Source organism: Oncorhynchus gorbuscha, linkage group LG07 (assembly GCF_021184085.1).
Source record: "Oncorhynchus gorbuscha isolate QuinsamMale2020 ecotype Even-year linkage group LG07, OgorEven_v1.0, whole genome shotgun sequence".
Classification (NCBI taxonomy): domain Eukaryota; kingdom Metazoa; phylum Chordata; class Actinopteri; order Salmoniformes; family Salmonidae; genus Oncorhynchus; species Oncorhynchus gorbuscha.
Window position 1 is genome coordinate 88,788,323 of NC_060179.1, and position 22,721 is coordinate 88,811,043.

At 44.9% G+C, this 22,721-nt stretch overlaps 1 protein-coding gene across 4 annotated transcripts in view; it reads left to right on the forward strand.

The window, feature by feature from the left end:
- The window catches only part of LOC124039407 (transforming acidic coiled-coil-containing protein 2-like), a 104,323-nt gene that overhangs the window by 10,673 nt on the left and 70,929 nt on the right, over nucleotides 1–22,721 (forward strand). For 3 of the 4 annotated variants that reach the window (XM_046355372.1, XM_046355373.1, XM_046355374.1), the window contains exon 1: nucleotides 13,592–13,717. The exons of the other annotated variant lie outside the window; for it this stretch is intronic. In XM_046355372.1, the coding sequence (XP_046211328.1) occupies nucleotides 13,650–13,717 (68 nt within the window). In that variant the 5' untranslated portion in view covers nucleotides 13,592–13,649. Of the gene's footprint in view, nucleotides 1–13,591; nucleotides 13,718–22,721 lie in introns of those variants that run through there. 4 annotated transcript variants of the gene reach the window in all.

A 22,721-nucleotide genomic window follows, 5' to 3' on the forward strand; every position in this document is an offset into this window, starting at 1 on the left:
CACCTTGCTACTCCGGGCAGCCCACTGAGTGCCGCTCCTTTCTCACGCAGTGTGAGATTGTGTTCTCTCTCCAACCCAACACATACTCTAGAGAGAGAGCTCGGGTTGCTTACGTCATTTCACTCCTTACTGGCCGGGCTCGAGAATGGGGCACAGCTATCTGGGAGGCAAGGGCTGATTGCTCTAACAAATTCCAGAACTTTAAAGAGGAGATGATTCGGGTTTTTGACCGTTCAGTTTTTGGTGGGGAGGCTTCTAGGGCCCTGGCTTCCTTATGCCAAGGTGAACGGTCCATAACGGATTATTCCATTGAGTTTCGCACTCTTGCTGCCTCTAGTGAGTGGAACGAGCCGGCGCTGCTCGCTCGTTTTCTGGAGGGACTCCACGCAGTGGTTAAGGATGAGATTCTCTCCCGGGAGGTTCCTTCAGATGTGGACTCTTTGATTGCTCTCGCCATCCGCATAGAACGACGGGTAGATCTTCGTCACCGGGCTCGTGGAAGAGAGCTCGCATCAACGGTGTTTCCCTGCTCCGCATCGCAACCATCTCCCTCCTCTGGCTTTGAGACTGAGCCCATGCAGCTGGGAGGGATTCGCATCTCGAATAAGGAGAGGGAACGGAGGATCACCAACCGCCTGTGCCTCTATTGCGGAGTTGCTGGACATTTTGTTAATTCATGTCCAGTAAAGCCAGAGCTCATCTGTAAGCGGAGGGCTACAGGTGAGCGCAACTACTCAAGTCTCTCCATCAAGGTCCTGTACTACTTTGTCGGTCCACCTACGCTGGACCGGTTCGGGTGCTACATGTAGTGCCTTGATAGACTCTGGGGCTGAGGGTTGTTTCATGGACGAAGCATGGGTTCGGAAACATGACATTCCTTTCAGAGAGTTAGATAAGCCTACGCCCATGTTCGCCTTAGATGGTAGTCATCTTCCCAGTATCAGATTTGAGACACTACCTTTAACCCTCACAGTATCTGGTAACCACAGTGAGACTATTTCTTTTTTGATTTTCCGTTCACCGTTTACACCTGTTGTTTTGGGTCATCCCTGGCTAGTATGTCATAATCCTTCTATTAATTGGTCTAGTAATTCTATCCTATCCTGGAACGTTTCTTGTCATGTGAAGTGTTTAATGTCTGCCATCCCTCCCGTTTCTTCTGTCCCTACTTCTCAGGAGGAACCTGGCGATTTGACAGGAGTGCCGGAGGAATATCATGATCTGCGCACGGTCTTCAGTCGGTCCCGAGCCAACTCCCTTCCTCCTCACCGGTCGTATGATTGTAGTATTGATCTCCTTCCGGGGACCACTCCTCCTCGAGGTAGACTATACTCTCTGTCGGCTCCCGAACGTAAGGCTCTCGAGGATTATTTGTCTGTGTCTCTTGACGCCGGTACCATAGTGCCTTCTTCTTCTCCGGCCGGGGCGGGGTTCTTTTTGTTAAGAAGAAGGACGGTACTCTGCGCCCCTGCGTGGATTATCGAGGGCTGAATGACATAACGGTTAAGAATCGTTATCCGCTTCCCCTTATGTCATCAGCCTTCGAGATTCTGCAGGGAGCCAGGTGCTTTACTAAGTTGGACCTTCGTAACGCTTACCATCTCGTGCGCATCAGAGAGGGGACGAGTGGAAAACGGCGTTTAACACTCCGTTAGGGCATTTTGAGTACCGGGTTCTGCCGTTCGGTCTCGCCAATGCGCCAGCTGTTTTTCAGGCATTAGTTAATGATGTTCTGAGAGACATGCTGAACATTTTTGTTTTTGTCTATCTTGACGATATCCTGATTTTTTTCTCCGTCACTCGAGATTCATGTTCAGCACGTTCGACGTGTTCTACAGCGCCTTTTAGAGAATTGTCTCTACGTAAAGGCTGAGAAGTGCTCTTTTCATGTCTCCTCCGTTACTTTTCTCGGTTCCGTTATTTCCGCTGAAGGCATTCAGATGGATTCCGCTAAGGTCCAAGCTGTCAGTGATTGGCCCGTTCCAAGGTCACGTGTCGAGTTGCAGCGCTTTTTAGGTTTCGCTAATTTCTATCGGCGTTTCATTCGTAATTTCGGTCAAGTTGCTGCCCCTCTCACAGCTCTTACTTCTGTCAAGACGTGTTTTAAGTGGTCCGGTTCCGCCCAGGAGCTTTTGATCTTCTAAAAGAACGTTTTACGTCCGCTCCTATCCTCGTTACTCCTGACGTCACTAGACAATTCATTGTCGAGGTTGACGCTTCAGAGGTAGGCGTGGGAGCCATTCTATCCCAGCGCTTCCAGTCTGACGATAAGGTTCATCCTTGCGCTTATTTTTCTCATCGCCTGTCGCCATCTGAGCGCAACTATGATGTGGGTAACCGTGAACTGCTCGCCATCCGCTTAGCCCTAGGCGAATGGCGACAGTGGTTGGAGGGGGCGACCGTTCCTTTTGTCGTTTGGACAGACCATAAGAACCTTGAGTACATCCGTTCTGCCAAACGACTTAATGCCCGTCAAGCTCGTTGGGCGTTGTTTTTCGCTCGTTTCGAGTTTGTGATTTCTTACCGTCCGGGTAGCAAGAACACCAAGCCTGATGCCTTATCCCGTCTGTTTAGTTCTTCTGTGGCTTCTACTGATCCCGAGGGGATTCTTCCTTATGGGCGTGTTGTCGGGTTAACAGTCTGGGGAATTGAAAGACAGGTTAAGCAAGCACTCACGCACACTGCGTCGCCGCGCGCTTGTCCTAGTAACCTCCTTTTCGTTCCTGTTTCCACTCGTCTGGCTGTTCTTCAGTGGGCTCACTCTGCCAAGTTAGCTGGTCATCCCGGTGTTCGAGGCACTCTTGCGTCTATTCGCCAGCGCTTTTGGTGGCCGACTCAGGAGCGTGACACGCGCCGTTTCGTGGCTGCTTGTTCGGACTGCGCGCAGACTAAGTCGGGTAACTCTCCTCCTGCCGGTCGTCTCAGACCGCTCCCATTCCTTCTCGACCATGGTCTCACATTGCCTTAGACTTCATTACCGGTCTGCCTTTGTCTGCGGGGAAGACTGTGATTCTGACGGTTGTCGATAGGTTCTCTAAGGCGGCACATTTCATTCCCTCGCTAAACTTCCTTCCGCTAAGGAGACGGCACAAATCATTATTGAGAATGTATTCAGAATTCATGGCCTCCCGTTAGACGCCGTTTCAGACAGAGGCCCGCAATTCACGTCACAGTTTTGGAGGGAGTTCTGTCGTTTGATTGGTGCGTCCGTCAGTCTCTCTTCCGGGTTTCATCCCCAGTCTAACGGTCAAGCAGAGAGGGCCAATCAGACGATTGGTCGCATACTACGCAGCCTTTCTTTCAGAAACCCTGCGTCTTGGGCAGAACAGCTCCCCTGGGCAGAATACGCTCACAATTCGCTTCCTTCGTCTGCTACCGGGTTATCTCCGTTTCAGAGTAGTCTGGGTTACCAGCCTCCTCTGTTCTCATCCCAGCTTGCCGAGTCCAGCGTTCCCTCCGCTCAAGCGTTTGTCCAACGTTGTGAGCGCACCTGGAGGAGGGTGAGGTCTGCACTTTGCCGTTACAGGGCACAGACGGTGAGAGCCGCCAATAAACGCAGGATTAAGAGTCCAAGGTATTGTTGCGGCCAGAGAGTGTGGCTTTCCACTCGCAACCTTCCTCTTACGACAGCTTCTCGTAAGTTGACTCCGCGGTTCATTGGTCCGTTCCGTGTCTCCCAGGTCGTCAATCCTGTCGCTGTGCGACTGCTTCTTCCGCGACATCTTCGTCGCGTCCATCCTGTCTTCCATGTCTCCTGTGTTAAGCCCTTTCTTCGCACCCCCGTTCGTCTTCCCTCCCCCCCTCCCGTCCTTGTCGAGAGCGCACCTATTTACAAGGTACATAAGATCATGGACATGCGTTCTCGGGGACGGGGTCACCAATACCTAGTGGATTGGGAGGGTTACGGTCCTGAGGAGAGGAGTTGGGTTCCGTCTCGGGACGTGCTGGACCGTTCACTCATCGATGATTTCCTCCGTTGCCGCCAGGATTCCTCCTCGAGTGCGCCAGGAGGCGCTCGGTGAGTGGGGGTACTGTCATGTTTGTCATTTATTATCATGTCTTGTCCCTGTGCTCCCCATGCTATTCGTTTCCCTCTGCTGGTCTTATTTGGTTCTTTCCCTCCTTCTATCCCTCTCTCTCCCCCTCCCTCTCTCACTCTCTCGCTCTCTCTTCTCTCTATCGTTCCGTTCCTGCTCCCAGCTGTTCCTATTCCCCTAATCATCATTTAGTCTTCCCACACCTGTTCCCGATCCTTTCCCTGATTAGAGTCCCTATTTATTCCTTTGTGATCCGTTCCTGTCCCGTCGGTTCCTTGTTTTGTATTCACCATGCTGTGATTGTGTTTCGCCCTGTCCTGTCGTGTTTTTTGCCTTCATCAGATGCTGCGTGTGAGCAGGTGGCTCTATCAACTACGGCCTGCGCCTACCCGAAGCGACCTGCAGTCTGTGGCCGCTTCTCTAGTTATTCCCCTCTACAGACTAGAGGATTTTTGTTATTCCCTGTTTGGATTTAAATAAACTCTGTTTCTGTTAAGTCGCTTTTGGGTCCTCTTTCACCTGCATGACAGCAGCAATGTTCCAACATCTAGTGGAAAACCTTCCCAGAAGAGTGGATGCTATTATAGCAGCAATGTTCCAACATCTAGTGGAAAGCCTTCCCAGAAGAGTGGAGGCTGTTATAGCAGCAATGTTCCAACATCTAGTGGAACGCCTTCCCAGAAGAGTGGAGGAGGCTGTTATAGCAGCAATGTTCCAACATCTAGTGGAAAGCCTTCCCAGAAGAGTGGAGGCTGTTATAGCAGCAAAGGGGGGACCAACTCCATATTAATGCCCATGGTTTTGGAATGAGATGTTGACGAGCAGATGTCCACATACCTTTGGTCATGTAGTGTGGATACAAATTGATTAAATAAACAATGTTCCTAATCAATCTACACACAATACCCCATAATGACAAAACATAAAACAGGTTTTTAGAAATTCTTGTTATTAAAAATAAAAAAAACAGGAATACGTTATTTACATTAGTATTCAGACACTTGAGTTCAGGTCCTGTTTCCATTGATCATCCTTGAAATGTTTCTACAACTTGATTGGATTCCACCTGCGGTAAAGTCAGTTGATTGGACATGATTTGGAAAGGCAAACACCTGTCTACATAAGGTCTTACAGTTGACAATGCATGTCAGAGCAACAACCAAGCCATGAGGTCGAAGGAAATTGTCCGTAGAGCTCCGAGACAGGATCGTGTCGAGGCGCAAATCTGGGGAAGGGTACCAAAAAATCTCTGCAGCATTAAAGGTCCCCAAGAACACAGTGGCCTCCATCATTCTTAATGTAAGAAGTTCGGAACCAACAATAATCCTTCTCACCCCCCCCTTTAAGATTTAGATGCACTATTGTAAAGTGGCTGTTCCACTGAATGTCATAAGGTGAATGCACCAATTTGTAAGTCGCTCTGGATAAGAGCGTCTGCTAAATGACTTAAATGTAAATGTAAACAAGACTCTTCCTAGAGCTGGCCACCCAGTCAAACTGAGCAATCGGGGGAGAAGGGCCTTGGTCAGGGAGGTGACCAAGAACCCGTTGGTCACTCAGACAGAGCTCCAGAGTTCCTCTGTGGAGATGATAGAACCTTCCAGAAGGACAACCATCTCTGCAGCACTCCACCAATCAGGCCTATAGGCCAACATCATGCTGTGGGGATGTTTTTCAGCGGTGGGGTCTGGGAGACTAGTCAGGATCGAGGGAAAGATGAACGGCACAGAGCACAGAAAGAACCTTGATGAAAAGCTACTCCAAGGCGCTCAGGACCTCAGACTGGGGCAAAAGTTCACCTTCTAACAGGACAATGACTCTAAGCACAAAGCCTAATACAACGCAGGAGTCGGGACAAGTCTCTGAATGTCCTTTAGTGGCCCAGCCAGATTATAGATTTGAACCCGATCCGACATCTCTAGAGAGACCTGAACATATATTTGCAGCAACGCTATAATAGGATGGTGTGTAGACAGTAGTTATATAGGATGGTGTGTATAGACAGTAGTTATATAGGATGGTGTGTATAGACAGTAGTTATATAGGATGGTGTGTATAGACAGTATAGACAGTAGTTATATAGGATGGTGTGTATAGACAGTAGTTATATAGGATGGTGTGTATAGACAGTAGTTATATAGGATGGTGTGTATAGACAGTAGTTACATAGGATGGTGTGTATAGACAGTAGTTATATAGGATGGTGTGTCTAGACAGTAGTTATATAGGATGGTGTGTATAGACAGTATAGACAGTAGTTATATAGGATGGTGTGTATAGACAGTAGTTATATAGGATGGTGTGTATAGACAGTATAGACAGTAGTTATATAGGATGGTGTGTATAGACAGTATAGACAGTAGTTATATAGGATGGTGTGTATAGACAGTAGTTATATAGGATGGTGTGTATAGACAGTAGTTATATAGGATGGTGTGTATAGACAGTAGTTATATAGGATGGTGTGTATAGACAGTATAGACAGTAGTTATATAGGATGGTGTGTATAGACAGTAGTTATATAGGATAGTGCATAGACAGTAGTTATATAGGATGGTGTGTATAGACAGTAGTTATATAGGATGGTGTGTATAGACAGTAGTTATATAGGATGGTGTGTATAGACAGTATAGACAGTAGTTATATAGGATGGTGTGTATAGACAGTATAGACAGTAGTTATATAGGATGGTGTGTATAGACAGTAGTTATATAGGATAGTGTGTATAGACAGTAGTTATATAGGATGGTGTGTATAGACAGTAGTTATATAGGATGGTGTGTATAGACAGTATAGACAGTAGTTATATAGGATGGTGTGTATAGACAGTAGTTATATAGGATGGTGTGTATAGACAGTAGTTATAACAGGATGGTGTATAGACAGTAGTTATATAGGATGGTGTGTATAGACAGTAGTTATATAGGATGGTGTGTATAGACAGTAGTTATATAGGATGGTGTGTGTAGACAGTAGTTATATAGGATGGTGTATAGACAGTAGTTATATAGGATGGTGTGTATAGACAGTAGTTATATAGGATGGTGCATAGACAGTAGTTATATAGGATGGTGTGTATAGACAGTAGTTATATAGGATGGTGTGTATAGACAGTAGTTATATAGGATGGTGTGTATAGACAGTAGTTATATAGGATTGTGTGTATAGACAGTAGTTATATAGGATGGTGTGTATAGACAGTAGTTATATAGGATGGTGTGTATAGACAGTAGTTATATAGGATGGTGTGTATAGACAGTAGTTATATAGGATGGTGTGTATAGACAGTAGTTATAGAGGATGGTGTGTATAGACAGTATAGACAGTAGTTATATAGGATGGTGTGTATAGACAGTAGTTATATAGGGAGGTGTGCATAGACAGTAGTTATATAGGATGGTGTGTATAGACAGTAGTTATATAGGATGGTGTGTATAGACAGTAGTTATATAGGATGGTGTGTATAGACAGTAGTTATATAGGATGGTGTGTATAGACAGTATAGACAGTAGTTATATAGGATGGTGTGTATAGACAGTATAGACAGTATGCTGCTGGTTGCAGGGTGGTATGCAGGGTGGTATGCTGCTGGTTGCAGGGTGGTATGCTGCTGGTTGCAGGGTGGTCTGCTCCTGGTTGCAGGGTGGTTTGCTGCTGGTTGCAGGGTGGTATGCTGGGTGGTATGCAGGGTGGTATGCTGCTGGTTCAGGGTGGTGTGCTGCTCGTTGCAGGGTGGTATGCTGCTGGTTGCAGGGCGGTATGCTGCTGGTTGCAGGGCGGTATGCTGCTGGTTGCAGGGTGGTATGCTGCTGGTTGCAGGGTGGTATGCTGCTGGTTCAGGGTGGTCTGCTGCTGGTTGCAGGGTGGTATGCTGCTGGTTGCAGGGTGGTATGCTGCTGGTTGCAGGGTGGTATGCTGCTGGTTGCAGGGTGGTATGCTGCTGGTTGCAAGGTGGTCTGCTCCTGGTTGCAGGGTGGTATGCTGGGTGGTATGCAGGGTGATATGCTGCTGGTTGCAGGGTGGACTGCTCCTGGTTGCAGGGTGGTATGCTGCTGGTTGCAGGGTGGTTTGCTGCTGGTTGCAGGGTGGTATGCTGCTGGTTGCAAGGTGGTATGCTGCTGTTTGCTGGGTGGTATGCAGGGTGGTCTGCTCCTGGTTGCAGGGTGGTATGCTGCTGGTTGCAGGGTGGTATGCTGCTGGTTGCAAGGTGGTATGCTGGGTGGTATGCAGGGTGGTATGCTGCTGGTTGCAGGGTGGTATGCTGTTGGCAGTCAGTTATTATCCATATAGGACTCTAAGCAACCATAGGCTCTCTTCCAACCTGGCCCTGGTATAGACTAACAACCAACTCTGTACATCTGCTGTTAAATCACAGGGACTCCAGTGACCTACATTCACCATGCACACCAAGGTTATGAATCTTTCACAAACACCTGCTATAGAAATAACGTCCTCTTCCCTGCCTCGCTTGAAACATTTATAACTTCCTCGATCTGTGCTGAGGGGCTAGCAGAAGATCTGAGTGATGCTGCCTACTCTCTGAGAGTGTGTGAGGGACTTGCGTGGTGCTGCCTACTCTCTGAGAGTGTGTGAGGGACCTGAGTGATGCTGCCTACTCTCTGAGAGTGTGTGAGGGACCTGAGTGATGTTGCCTACTCTCTGAGAGTGTGTGAGGGACCTGAGTGGTGCTGCCTACTCTCTGAGAGTGTGTGAGGGACCTGAGTGGTGCTGCCTACTCTCTGAGAGTGTGTGAGGGACCTGAGTGGTGCTGCCTACTCTCTGAGAGTGTGTGAGGGACCTGAGTGGTGCTGCCTACTCTCTGAGAGTGTGTGAGGGACCTGAGTGGTGCTGCCTACTCTCTGAGAGTGTGTGAGGGACCTGAGTGGTGCTGCCTACTCTCTGAGAGTGTGTGAGGGACCTGAGTGGTGCTGCCTACTCTCTGAGAGTGTGTGAGGGGGACCTGAGAGTGTGTGAGGGTGGTGCTGCCTACTCTCTGAGAGTGTGTGAGGGACCTGAGTGGTGCTGCCTACTCTCTGAGAGTGTGTGAGGGACCTGAGTGGTGCTGACCTGAGTGTGTGAGGGACCTGAGTGGTGCTGCCTACTCTCTGAGAGTGTGTGAGGGACCTGAGTGGTGCTGCCTACTCTCTGAGAGTGTGTGAGTGGGGACCTGAGGGTGGTGCTGCCTACTCTCTGAGAGTGTGTGAGGGACCTGAGTGGTGCTGCCTACTCTCTGAGAGTGTGTGAGGGACCTGAGTGGTGCTGCCTACTCTCTGAGAGTGTGAGGGACCTGAGTGGTGCTGCCTACTCTCTGAGAGTGTGTGAGGGACCTGAGTGGTGCTGCCTACTCTCTGAGAGTGTGTGAGGGACCTGAGTGGTGCTGCCTACTCTCTGAGAGTGTGTGAGGGACCTGAGTGGTGCTGCCTACTCTCTGAGAGTGTGTGAGGGACCTGCGTGGTGCTGCCTACTCTCTGAGAGTGTGTGAGGGACCTGAGTGGTGCTGCCTACTCTCTGAGTGTTTCTATATTTTTGACTGTTTTGTTTCTATCCTCTGTCTTTCGTGACCTATTTAGCTTAATTACTGTAAAATGGGTCTGTTTGTGGATCAATGATTTCTCTTCAGTTGTGTGTTTCTGGTAGTGACCACTAGATCGTTGCCCTCGGGCTGTGAACTATCGACTGACAGTGACAATCCCATCAGGACCATAGAGCTCTGTTTGTGTACTGCACCATTTCCCTTTGTGTACAACAACAATCTGTTCTGTATCAGTTTGTCATAGCTAGAGTCAGAGTCATAGTCAGAGCTAGAGTCATAAGCTAGAGTCTGAGTCATAGCTAGAGTCTGAATCATAGCTCGAGTCCGAGTCATAGCTAGAGTCAGAGTCATAGCTAGAGTCCGAGTCATAGCTAGAGTCCGAGTCATAGCTAGAGTCATTGTCACAGTCATAGCTAGAGTCAGAGTCATCGCTAGAGTCAGAGTCATCGCTAGAGTCATAGTCAGAGCTAGAGTCATAGCTAGAGTCCGAGTCATAGCTAGAGTCCGAGTCATAGCTAGAGTCCGAGTCATAGCTAGAGTCATTGTCAGAGTCTTAGCTAGAGTCATTGTCAGAGTCTTAGCTAGAGTCATAGTCAGAGTCATAGCTAGAGTCCGTGTCATAGCTAGAGTCATTGTCAGAGTCCTAGTCAGAGTCATAGTCAGAGCTAGAGTCAGAGTCATAGTCAGAGCTAGAGTCAGAGTCATAGTCAGAGCTAGAGTCATAGTCAGAGTCATAGCTAGAGTCATAGTCAGAGTCAGAGCTAGAGTCATAGTCAGAGTCATAGCTAGAGTCAGAGTCATAGCTAGAGTCATAGTCGGAGTCATAGCTAGAGTCATAGTCAGAGTCATAGCTAGAGTCAGAGTTATAGCTAGAGTCAGAGTCATAGCTAGAGTCATTGTCAGAGTCATAGCTAGAGTCATTGTCAGAGTCATAGCTAGAGTCAGAGTCATAGCTAGAGTCATTGTCAGAGTCATAGCTAGAGTCATAGTCAGAGGTAGAGTCCGAGTCATAGCTAGAGTCATTGTCAGAGTCCTAGTCAGAGTCATAGTCAGAGCTATCGGAGGATGCATGGCTCTCGACCTCCGTCTCTCCCGAGCCCGTACGGGAGTTGTAGCGATGAGACAAGATAGTAACTACATCTACTCATTCCAGGGTTTTTATTTTTTTCATTTATTTTTTTCTTTATTTTTAAAATTATTTTCTACATTGTAGAATAATAGTGAAAACATCACAACTATGAAATATCACATAGTAACCAAAAAGTGTTAAACAAATCAAAATATATTTAATATTTTAGAGGAGTTTTTTAGTGGAGTTCCCACATATGCTGAGCACTTCTTGACTGCTTTTCCTTCACTCTGCTGTCCAACTCATCTCAATTGGGTTGAGGTCGGGTGATTGTGGAGGCCAGGTCATCTGATGCAGCACTCCACTACTCTCCCTGGTCAAATAGCCCTTACACAGCCAGGAGGTGTGTTGGGTCATTGTCCTGTTGAAAAACAAATGATAGTCAAATATTAGTCCCACTAAGCATAAACCAGATTGGATGGCGTTTAGCTGCAGAATGCTGTGGTAGCCATGCTGGTTATGTGTGCCTTGAATTCTAAATAAATCACTGACAGTGTCACCAGCAAAGCACAATCACACCTCCTCCTCCTCCATGCTTCACGGTGGGAACCACGCATGAGAAGATTATCCGTTCACCTAAAATATCAAATTTGGACTCATCAGACAAAAGGATAGATTTCCACCAGTCTAATGTCCCATTGCTCACGCACAATTTAATCTTCAGTCTCTGATGTATGGTAGTGGTGAGACAGATAGAGTGCCAGTAAATTAGATCTCCACTAAAGCAGCCCTGGTCCCTAGGGATCCAGCCGAGTGGCTAGAGATGAGATGACTGAGACCGAGAGATCTCCACCTAAAACAGCCCTGGTCCCTAGGGATCCAGCCGAGTGGCTAGAGATGAGATGACTGAGACCGAGAGATCTCCACCTAAAACAGCCCTGGTCCCTAGGGATCCAGCCGAGTGGCTAGAGATGAGATGACTGAGACCGAGAGATCTCCACCTAAAACAGCCCTGGTCCCTAGGGATCCAGCCGAGTGGCTAGAGATGAGATGACTGAGACCGAGAGATCTCCACCTAAAACAGCCCTGGTCCCTAGGGATCCAGCCGAGTGGCTAGAGATGAGATGACTGAGACCGAGAGATCTCCACCTAAAACAGCCCTGAGGGATCCAGCCGAGTGGCTAGAGATGAGATGACTGAGACCGAGAGATCTCCACCTAAAACAGCCCTGGTCCCTAGGGATCCAGCCGAGTGGCTAGAGATGAGATGACTGAGACCGAGAGATCTCCACCTAAAACAGCCCTGGTCCCTAGGGATCCAGCCGAGTGGCTAGAGATGAGATGACTGAGACAGGGTTGGGCTCCTTTGGAATCGCTGATCAACAAGAAAGGAAACAGACATCACATGTGGTGATGCTACATTTATGTCCATAACCTAGCAGCCACACCTGGTGGAAGTGATGTCATTTGAGGCTGTTGGCAAATGTTTGATGCATTTTAAAAAATTGATAGAAAAGGTTATTGGAGGACGAGAGTCGTAATTGTCATTTGTGTGATTGATATAGACAGAGTTCACATGAGCATTATAGAGAGTTAGGGAGAGAGAGAAACAGAGGAGGTGGGGTGGGAGGGAGGATAGAGGAGGTGGGGAAGGGGAGGTGGTGAGGAGGGGAAGTAGGGAGGAGGTGGGGGAGGGAGGGAGAGAAAGAGAGAGGAGGGAGGGAGGAGAGAGAGAGAGAGAGAGAGAGAGAGAGAGAGAGAGAGAGAGAGAGAGAGAGAGAGAGAGAGAGAGAGAGAGAGAGAGAGAGAGACAGAGAGACAGAGAGACAGAGAGAGAGAGAGAGAGAGAGAGGTTATAATAGCTCTACTTTCTCAGGCTCCATTCTTTACCTCTGGTTAGCCACACTGGAGCTGAGCTGGAAGCTTCCATTGTGTGAAAAGGAGGGACACACACACAATGACATGATATGTCCTTATTCTGACAGGAGAAAGAAAGAGAGGAGAGAGAGCGAGAGAGGGGGGGCACAAGGGAGGGAAAGAGAGAGAGAGAGAGAGAGAGAGAGAGAGAGAGAGAGAGAGAGAGAGAGAGAGAGAGAGAGAGAGAGAGAGAGAGAGAGAGAGAGAGAGAGAGAGAGAGAGAGAGAGAGAGAGAGAGAGAGAGAGAGGAGAGGCACAAGGAGAGGGAGGGGGCACAAGGGAGAGAGAGAGAGAGAGAGAGAGAGAGAGAGAGAGAGAGAGAGAGAGAGAGAGAGAGAGAGAGAGGGGGGGGCACAAGGGAGGGAAAGAGAGAGAGAGAGCTCTTGTCACTGCTGCCCTGCACCGTAGGAGCAGAAGACGGTAAAAAGCTGCTTGAGATTTTAAAGGCTTCTGGTCTCTCAGAGGAAGCTGAGGAGAGAGAGGAGAGGAGGAGAGGGGGAGGAGGCAGAGAGCAGCAGCTACACAGCAAACAGGCGTGTCAGAGAGACATAGAGAGAGAATATAATTGTATCCCTCTCATCCGGTTTTTGTTTCTTTTCCGTCCGGTGGAAGATTCATTCTCTTGGCTTTCTGCTACATCACTCTACGCTTTTGGCTCCTGGGGTTGTTACCTCATGGACAGACAGAGACAGTCTGTGATGTAGACAGATACATCTACGGAGAATGACGGAGAGGCTAGAGGAGAGACTGTGAAAAAAGGACCCGTAACAACAGAGAGAGAGAGAGAGAGAGAAGCAACGAGACTCGGAGAGAAGAAAACAAGGATCCATTCCAGGAGGAGAGAGAAGAAGGAAGGATAAACTAAACAGAGAAAGAGAGAGAAGGATAAAACATATGCTGTGGACGGAGTGAGAGACGGAATCAGTCCTAAATCTTTTCTCTGGATGTAAGTGTGCTCTCCTCTCCTCCCGGCAGTGGGAGAGGAGGCAGAGAGGAGCTCAGACCAGGAGGAGGTGGGGGAGGGGTAGATGAAGAGGGGGCTGGGGCGCAGCAGGAGGACAGTGGGGTTGAGGGAGATCTAGCAGAGGAGGAGAATGGGAGCTGAGCAGTCCCTGGAAGATGGACAGGCTCCCTGTCTAACCAAGGAGCACACAGAGACCATGTGAGTTCTGATTCCTGAGTTCTAGGTTCTGAGTTCCCGAGTTTTGAGTTCTAGGGATTGCTTTTCTGAGTTGGGGGTATGGTTGGACTGGGCTGTGTGCTCTGGGGTTTTGTCTGGACGGATGGGGCCATTTCTCTTGTTGTTTTGGTTCTGTGGATGTCCATGCATACGAGGTAACAAACTGAGTTCTGATGCCTGGTCCGGTCCACCTGGGCTGTGACTGTTGTTGTAGGGATCTCCTCCATGCATACGAGGTTACAAACTGAGTTCTGATGCCTGGTCCGGTCCACCTGGGCTGTGACTGTTGTTGTTGGGATCTCCTCCATGCATACGAGGTTACAAACTGAGTTCTGATGCCTGGTCCGGTCCACCTGGGCTGTGACTGTTGTTGTAGGGATCTCCTCCATGCATACGAGGTTACAAACTGAGTTCTGATGCCTGGTCCGGTCCACCTGGGCTGTGACTTGTTGTTGTAGGGATCTCCTCCATGCATACGAGGAGTAATGAGGGTTGCCAGGACGGTGGATAGTCCCCAGGGCTGTGACTCGTTGTTGGGAGCCATGCAGTAGGGTTACAGGATGGTGGATGATAGCCCAGCGCCGCCGTCGCCGGGGAGCGGGAGTGGACTTGCAGAATTGCAGCAAACTTCTATATAACGGCAACATTTTCTCTCCACCCTGTGACAAAAATGAGCAGACTTCCAGGAAATTAACTTTAAAACATGAATACATGTTTTGCTTGCAAGGTGGGTGGTGGATATGAAGGTGGGAACCATGGTGCCATACACAATGTGACATGTCCTCTTCAGCATAGACTGGGCCGCTAAAGAGATGCTAATTACCTCGGCAAATTACTGCCGAACCACTGAGCTAGACCTATATCACTTTGGCCTAATGTCAAAACAGTAAAACTTATTGGCCTTTTCACATATGTTCAGTTATTGCTTGGTAAGGGAGAGAGTTCCTGTTGAACACCTTAATCAAAAGGAGTTGGGTTGCTATGGATTATGGTTACTATGGATTCTGGGTACTATGTATTGTGGTTACTATAGATCCTGTTTACAGAGGATTATGGTTTCTATGGATCATATGGATTATGGTTACTATGGATAATGGTTACTATGGATAATGGTTACTATGTATCATGGTTACTATTGAGCATGGTTACTATGGATCATGGTTACTATGGATCCTATGGATCATGGTTACTATTGATCATGGTTACTATGTATCATGGTTACTATTGAGCATGGTTACTATGGATCATGGTTACTATTGAGCATGGTTACTATGGATCATGGTTACTATGGATCCTATGGATCATGGTTACTATTGATCATGGTTACTATGTATCATGGTTACTATTGAGCATGGTTACTATGTATCATGGTTACTATTGAGCATGGTTACTATGGATAATGGTTACTATGGATCCTTTGGATCATGGTTACTATTGATCATGGTTACTATGTATCATGGTTACTATGGATCATGGTTACTATGGATCATGGTTACTATTGAGCATGGTTACTATGGATCATGGTTACTATGTATCATGGTTACTATTGAGCATGGTTACTATGGATCATGGTTACTATGGATCCTATGGATCATGGTTACTATTGATCATGGTTACTATGTATCATGGTTACTATGGATCATGGTTACTATGGATCCTATGGATCATGGTTACTATGGATCATGGTTACTATGGATCCTATGGATCATGGTTACTATTGATCATGGTTACTATGTATCATGGTTACTATGGATCCTATGGATCATGGTTACTATTGATCATGGTTACTATGTATCATGGTTACTATGGATAATGGTTACTATGGATCATGGTTACTATGTATCATGGTTACTATGGATCATGGTTACTATGGATCCTATGGATCATGGTTACTATGGATCATGGTTACTATGGATCCTATGGATCATGGTTACTATTGATCATGGTTACTATGTATCATGGTTACTATGGATCCTATGGATCATGGTTACTATTGATCATGGTTACTATGTATCATGGTTACTATGGATAATGGTTACTATGGATCATGGTTACTATGTATCATGGTTACTATTGAGCATGGTTACTATGGATCATGGTTACTATGGATCCTATGGATCATGGTTACTATTGATCATGGTTACTATGTATCATGGTTACTATTGAGCATGGTTACTATGGATCATGGTTACTATTGAGCATGGTTACTATGGATCATGGTTACTATGGATCCTATGGATCATGGTTACTATTGATCATGGTTACTATGTATCATGGTTACTATTGAGCATGGTTACTATGTATCATGGTTACTATTGAGCATGGTTACTATGGATAATGGTTACTATGGATCCTTTGGATCATGGTTACTATTGATCATGGTTACTATGTATCATGGTTACTATGGATCATGGTTACTATGGATCATGGTTACTATTGAGCATGGTTACTATGGATCATGGTTACTATGTATCATGGTTACTATTGAGCATGGTTACTATGGATCATGGTTACTATGGATCCTATGGATCATGGTTACTATTGATCATGGTTACTATGTATCATGGTTACTATGGATCATGGTTACTATGGATCCTATGGATCATGGTTACTATGGATCATGGTTACTATGGATCCTATGGATCATGGTTACTATTGATCATGGTTACTATGTATCATGGTTACTATGGATCATGGTTACTATGGATCCTATGGATCATGGTTACTATGGATCCTATCGATTATGTTATTAAGGGTAATGGTTGGTATGGATCCTATGTAGTATGGTTACTATGGATCCTATGTAGTATGGTTACTATGGATCCTATGTAGTATGGTTACTATGGATCCTATGTAGTATGGGTACTATGGATCCTATGTAGTATGGTTACTATGGATCCTATAGATTATGGTTACTATGGATCCTATAGATTATGGTTACTATGGATCATGGTTACTATGGATCCTATAGATTATGGTTACTATGGATCATGGTTACTATGGATCCTATGGATTATGGTTACTATGGATCCTATGTAGTATGGTTACTACGGATCCTATGTAGTATGGTTACTATGGATCATGGTTACTATGGATCCTATAGATTATGGTTACTATGGATAATGGTTACTATGGATCCTATGGATAATGGTTACTATGGATCCTATGGATCCTTAATGGATAATGGTTACTATGGATCCTATGGATTATGGTTACTATGGATAATGGTTACTATGGATCCTATGGATAATGGTTACTATGGATCCTATGTAGTATGGTTACTATGGATAATGGTTACTATGGATCCTATGGATAATGGTTACTATGGATCCTATGGATTATGGTTACTATGGATCCTATGTAGTATGGTTACTATGGATCCTATGTAGTATGGTTACTATGGATCCTATGTAGTATGGGTACTATGGATCCTATGTAGTATGGTTACTATGGATCCTATGTAGTATGGTTACTATGGATCCTATGTAGTATGGTTACTATGGATCCTATGTAGTATGTGGTTACTACGGATCCTATTTAGTATGGTTACTATGGATCCGATAGATTAGGGTTACTATGGATCCTATGTAGGATGGTTACTATGGATAATGGTTACTATGGATCCTATGTAGGATGGTTACTATGGATCATGGTTACTATGGATCCTATGGATTATGGTTACTATGGATCCTATGTAGTATGGTTACTATGGATCCTATGTAGTATGGTTACTATGGATCCTATAGATTATGGTTACTATGGATCCTATAGATTATGGTTACTATGGATCATGGTTACTATGGATCCTATAGATTATGGTTACTATGGATCATGGTTACTATGGATCCTATGGATTATGGTTACTATGGATCCTATGTAGTATGGTTACTACGGATCCTATGTAGTATGGTTACTATGGATCATGGTTACTATGGATCCTATAGATTATGGTTACTATGGATAATGGTTACTATGGATCCTATGGATAATGGTTACTATGGATCCTATGGATAATGGTTACTATGGATCCTATGGATTATGGTTACTATGGATAATGGTTACTATGGATCCTATGGATAATGGTTACTATGGATCCTATGTAGTATGGTTACTATGGATAATGGTTACTATGGATCCTATGGATAATGGTTACTATGGATCCTATGGATTATGGTTACTATGGATCCTATGTAGTATGGTTACTATGGATCCTATGTAGTATGGTTACTATGGATCCTATGTAGTATGGGTACTATGGATCCTATGTAGTATGGTTACTATGGATCCTATGGAGTATGGTTACTATGGATCCTATGTAGTATGGTTACTATGGATCCTATGTAGTATGTGGTTACTACGGATCCTATTTAGTATGGTTACTATGGATCCTATAGATTAGGGTTACTATGGATCCTATGTAGGATGGTTACTATGGATAATGGTTACTATGGATCCTATGTAGGATGGTTACTATGGATCATGGTTACTATGGATCCTATGGATTATGGTTACTATGGATCCTATGTAGTATGGTTACTATGGATCATGGTTACTATGGATCCTATGTAGGATGGTTACTATGGATCATGGTTACTATGGATCATGGTTACTATGGATCATGGTTACTATGGATCATGGTTACTATGGATCATGGTTACTATGGATCCTATGTAGTATGGTTACTATGGATCATGGTTACTATGGATCCTATGTAGGATGGTTACTATGGATCCTATGTAGGATGGTTACTATGGATCATGGTTACTATGGATCCTATGGATTATGGTTACTATGGATCCTATGTAGTATGGTTACTATGGATCCTATATAGGATGGTTACTATGGATAATGGTTACTATGGATCCTATGTAGTATGGTTACTATGGATCATGGTTACTATGGATCCTATGGATTATGGTTACTATGGATCCTATATAGGAAGGTTACTATGGATAATGGTTACTATGGATCCTATGTAGTATGGTTACTATGGATAATGGTTACTATGGATCCTATGGATTATGGTTACTATGGATAATGGTTACTATGGATCCCATAGATAATGGTTACTATGGATCCTATTTAGTATGGTTACTATGGATCCTATGGATTATGGTTTCTATGGATCCTATGTAGTATGGTTACTATGGATCCTATGTAGTATGGTTACTATGGATAATGGTTACTATGGATCCTATGTAGTATGGTTACTATGGATAATGGTTACTATGGATACTATGTAGTATGGTTACTATGGATAATGGTTACTATGGATCCCATAGATAATGGTTACTACGGATCCTATTTAGTATGGTTACTATGGATCCTATGGATTATGGTTACTATGGATCCTATGTAGTATGGTTACTATGGATCCTATGGATTATGGTTACTATGGATCCTATGTAGTATGGTTACTATGGATCCTATGTAGTATGGTTACTATGGATAATGGTTACTATGGATCCTATGGATTATGGTTACCATGGATAATGGTTACTATGGATCCCATAGATAATGGTTACTATGGATCCTATGTAGTATGGTTACTATGGATAATGTTTACTATGGATGCTATGGATTATGGTTACTATGGATAATGGTTACTATGGATCCTATAGATTATGGTTACTATGGATCCTATGTAGGATGGTTACAATGGATAATGGTTACTATGGATCCTATCTAGGATGGTTACAATGGATAATGGTTACTATGGATCCTATAGATTATGGTTACTATGGATCCTATGTAGGATGGTTACTATGGATAATGGTTACTATGGATCCTATAGATTATGGTTACTATGGATCCTATGTAGGATGGTTACTATGGATAATGGTTACTATGGATCCTATAGATTATGGTTACTATTGATCCTATGGATTATGGTTACTATGGATCCTATGTAGGATGGTTACTATGGATCCTATGTAGGATGGTTACTATGGATAATGGTTACTATGCATAATGGTTACTATGGATCCTATGTAGTATGGTTACTATGCATACTGGTTACTATGGATCCTATGGATTATGGTTACTATGGATAATGGTTACTATGGATCCTATAGATTATGGTTACTATGGATCCTACGTAGGATGGTTACTATGGATAATGGTTACTATGGATCCTATGGATAATTGTTACTATGGATCCCATAGATTATGGTTACTATGGATAATGGTTACTATGGATCCCATAGATTATGGTTACTATGGATCCTATGTAGTATGGTTACTATGGATCCCATAGATTATGGTTACTATGGATCCTATGTAGTATGGTTACTATGGATACTGGTTACTATGGATCCTATGGATTATGGTTACTATGGATAATGGTTACTATGGATCCTATAGATTATGGTTACTATGGATCCTATGTAGGATGGTTACTATGGATAATGGTTACTATGGATCCTATATAGGATGGTTACTATGGATAATGGTTACTATGGATCCTATGTAGTATGGTTACTATGGATCCTATATAGGATGGTCACTATGGATAATGGTTACTATGGATCCTATATAGGATGGTTACTATGGATAATGGTTATTATGGATCCTATGTAGGATGGTTACTATGGATAATGGTTACTATGGATCCTATATAGTATGGTTACTATGGATAATGGTTACTATGGATCCTGTGTAGTATGGTTACTATGGATCCTATGTAGTATGGTTACTATGGATCCTATATAGGATGGTTACTATGGATAATGGTTACTATGGATCCTATATAGGATGGTTACTATGGATAATGGTTACTATGGATCCTATGTAGTATGGTTACTATGGATCCTATATAGGATGGTTACTATGGATAATGGTTATTATGGATCCTATGGATTATGCCTGTTTGCCTGTATGGATCATTCTATAGGCAGTGCTTCAGATCCTAGGGGAATTCCCAGCAATCACTTAATTCCACATTTGTAGTATGGTGTGATGCCCAAATCCCTGGTTGTAGTGAGCCTAATCCTGCTGGAGGAGACCGTGATTACAATGTCACTATCTTTCACTGGCACTGCACTGGAGCTACAAACTGTTCATATCCCATAACTCTTCAATTACTCCTGAAGGACAATATTATGATGAATTTGGAAGGTAGTTCGACATTTATGTAGCTTGTAGACATACTGACATAGAGGTCATACTGACATAGAGGCCATAGTGACATAGAGGCCATAGTGACATAGAGGTCATACCGACATAGAGGTCATACCGACATAGAGGCCATAGTGACATAGAGGCCATACCGACATAGAGGTCATACTGACATAGAGGTCCTACCGACATAGAGGTCATACTGACATAGAGGTCATACTGCCATAGAGGTCATACTGCCATAGAGGTCATACTGACATAGAGGCCATACCGACATAGAGGCCATACCGACATAGAGACCATACTGACATAGAGGACATACTGACATAGAGGCCATACTGACATAGAGGTCCTAATGACATAGAGGTCATAATGACATAGAGGCCATAGTGACATAGAGGCCATAGTGACATAGAGGCCATAGTGACATAGAGGCCGTAGCCTCTTTCTTCATGTAGACTAGCACAGATACCCAACTCGCTGTCACTGAAAAACAGTTCAGCTTTCATTTCCTATGGAAATCTAGAAGATGTATTTTTTTCTGGGAAAAAGACCATCACAGAGGACTCCTCCTTGTCCTCCATCTCTGCTGTGACCTCTGCCCCCAGGGGAAGTCCAGATTATTGACCAGGTTTTTGTTTTTTTACCCTGCCATCAACTGATGCCTGTAATGACAGCAGGTGGAATAATTAACAGGGGCTCATATTATCCTGCTGTTGTCTGATCCATGTGTTCCTGTGAGTGTGTGTGGTGTGTTTCAGGGTGGTGTGTCTGGACCCTTGTCTGTCTGGCTGGTTGTTATGGATCCATATTCCTGATTATTTAGTCTGTCTCCATGCTCACAGTGTGTGTGTGTGTGGTGTGTTTCAGGGTGGTGTGTCTGGACCCTTGTCTGTCTGGCTGGTTGTTATGGATCCATATTCCTGATTATTTAGTCTGTCTCCATGCTCACAGTGTGTGTGTGCGTGTGTGCGTGTGTGTGTGTGCGTGTGTGTGCGTGCGTGCGCGTGCGTGCGTGTTTGTGCGTGTGTGTGCGTGTGTGCGTGTGTGTGTGTGCGTGTGTGTGTGTGCGTGCGCGTGCACGTGCGTGTGCGCGTGTAGACTGGATGTAGTGTCTGTGGTTCTGTAGACTGGCTGTAGTGTCTGTGTTATGTAGACTGGCTGTAGTGTCTATTGTTCTGTAGACTGGCTGTAGTGTCTGTGTTCTGTAGACTGGCTGTAGTGTCTATTGTTCTGTAGACTGGCTGTAGTGTCTATTGTTCTGATGACTGGCTGTAGTGTCTATTGTTCTGATGACTGGCTGTAGTGTCTGTGTTCTGTAGACTGGCTGTAGTGTCTATTGTTCTGTAGACTGGCTGTAGTGTCTGTGTTATGTAGACTGGCTGTAGTGTCTATTGTTCTGTAGACTGGCTGTAGTGTCTATTGTTCTGTAGACTGGCTGTAGTGTCTATTGTTCTGTAGACTGGCTGTAGTGTCTATTGTTCTGTAGACTGGCTGTAGTGTCTATTGTTCTGTAGACTGGCTGTAGTGTCTGTGTTCTGATGACTGGCCTACCAGGTATCCCCCTTTCCCTTTCTGTTGCTAGTTGAATCCCTCCGGTTGTTTCTAGACCCAAGCGCCCTATTTTTTACATGTTGTACAGCCCAACTTTGAATTCCTCATGTAAGGTGACTACATACAGGCCAGTAACATATTAACAATGTACAGGGATACTGGAGTGATGGAGGTAGATATGTATAGGGGGAAGGGGACAGGGATACTGAAGTGATGGAGGTAGATATGTATAGGGGGAAGGGGACAGGGATACTGAAGTGATGGAGGTAGATATGTATAGGGGGAAGGAGACAGGGATACTGGAGTGATGGAGGTA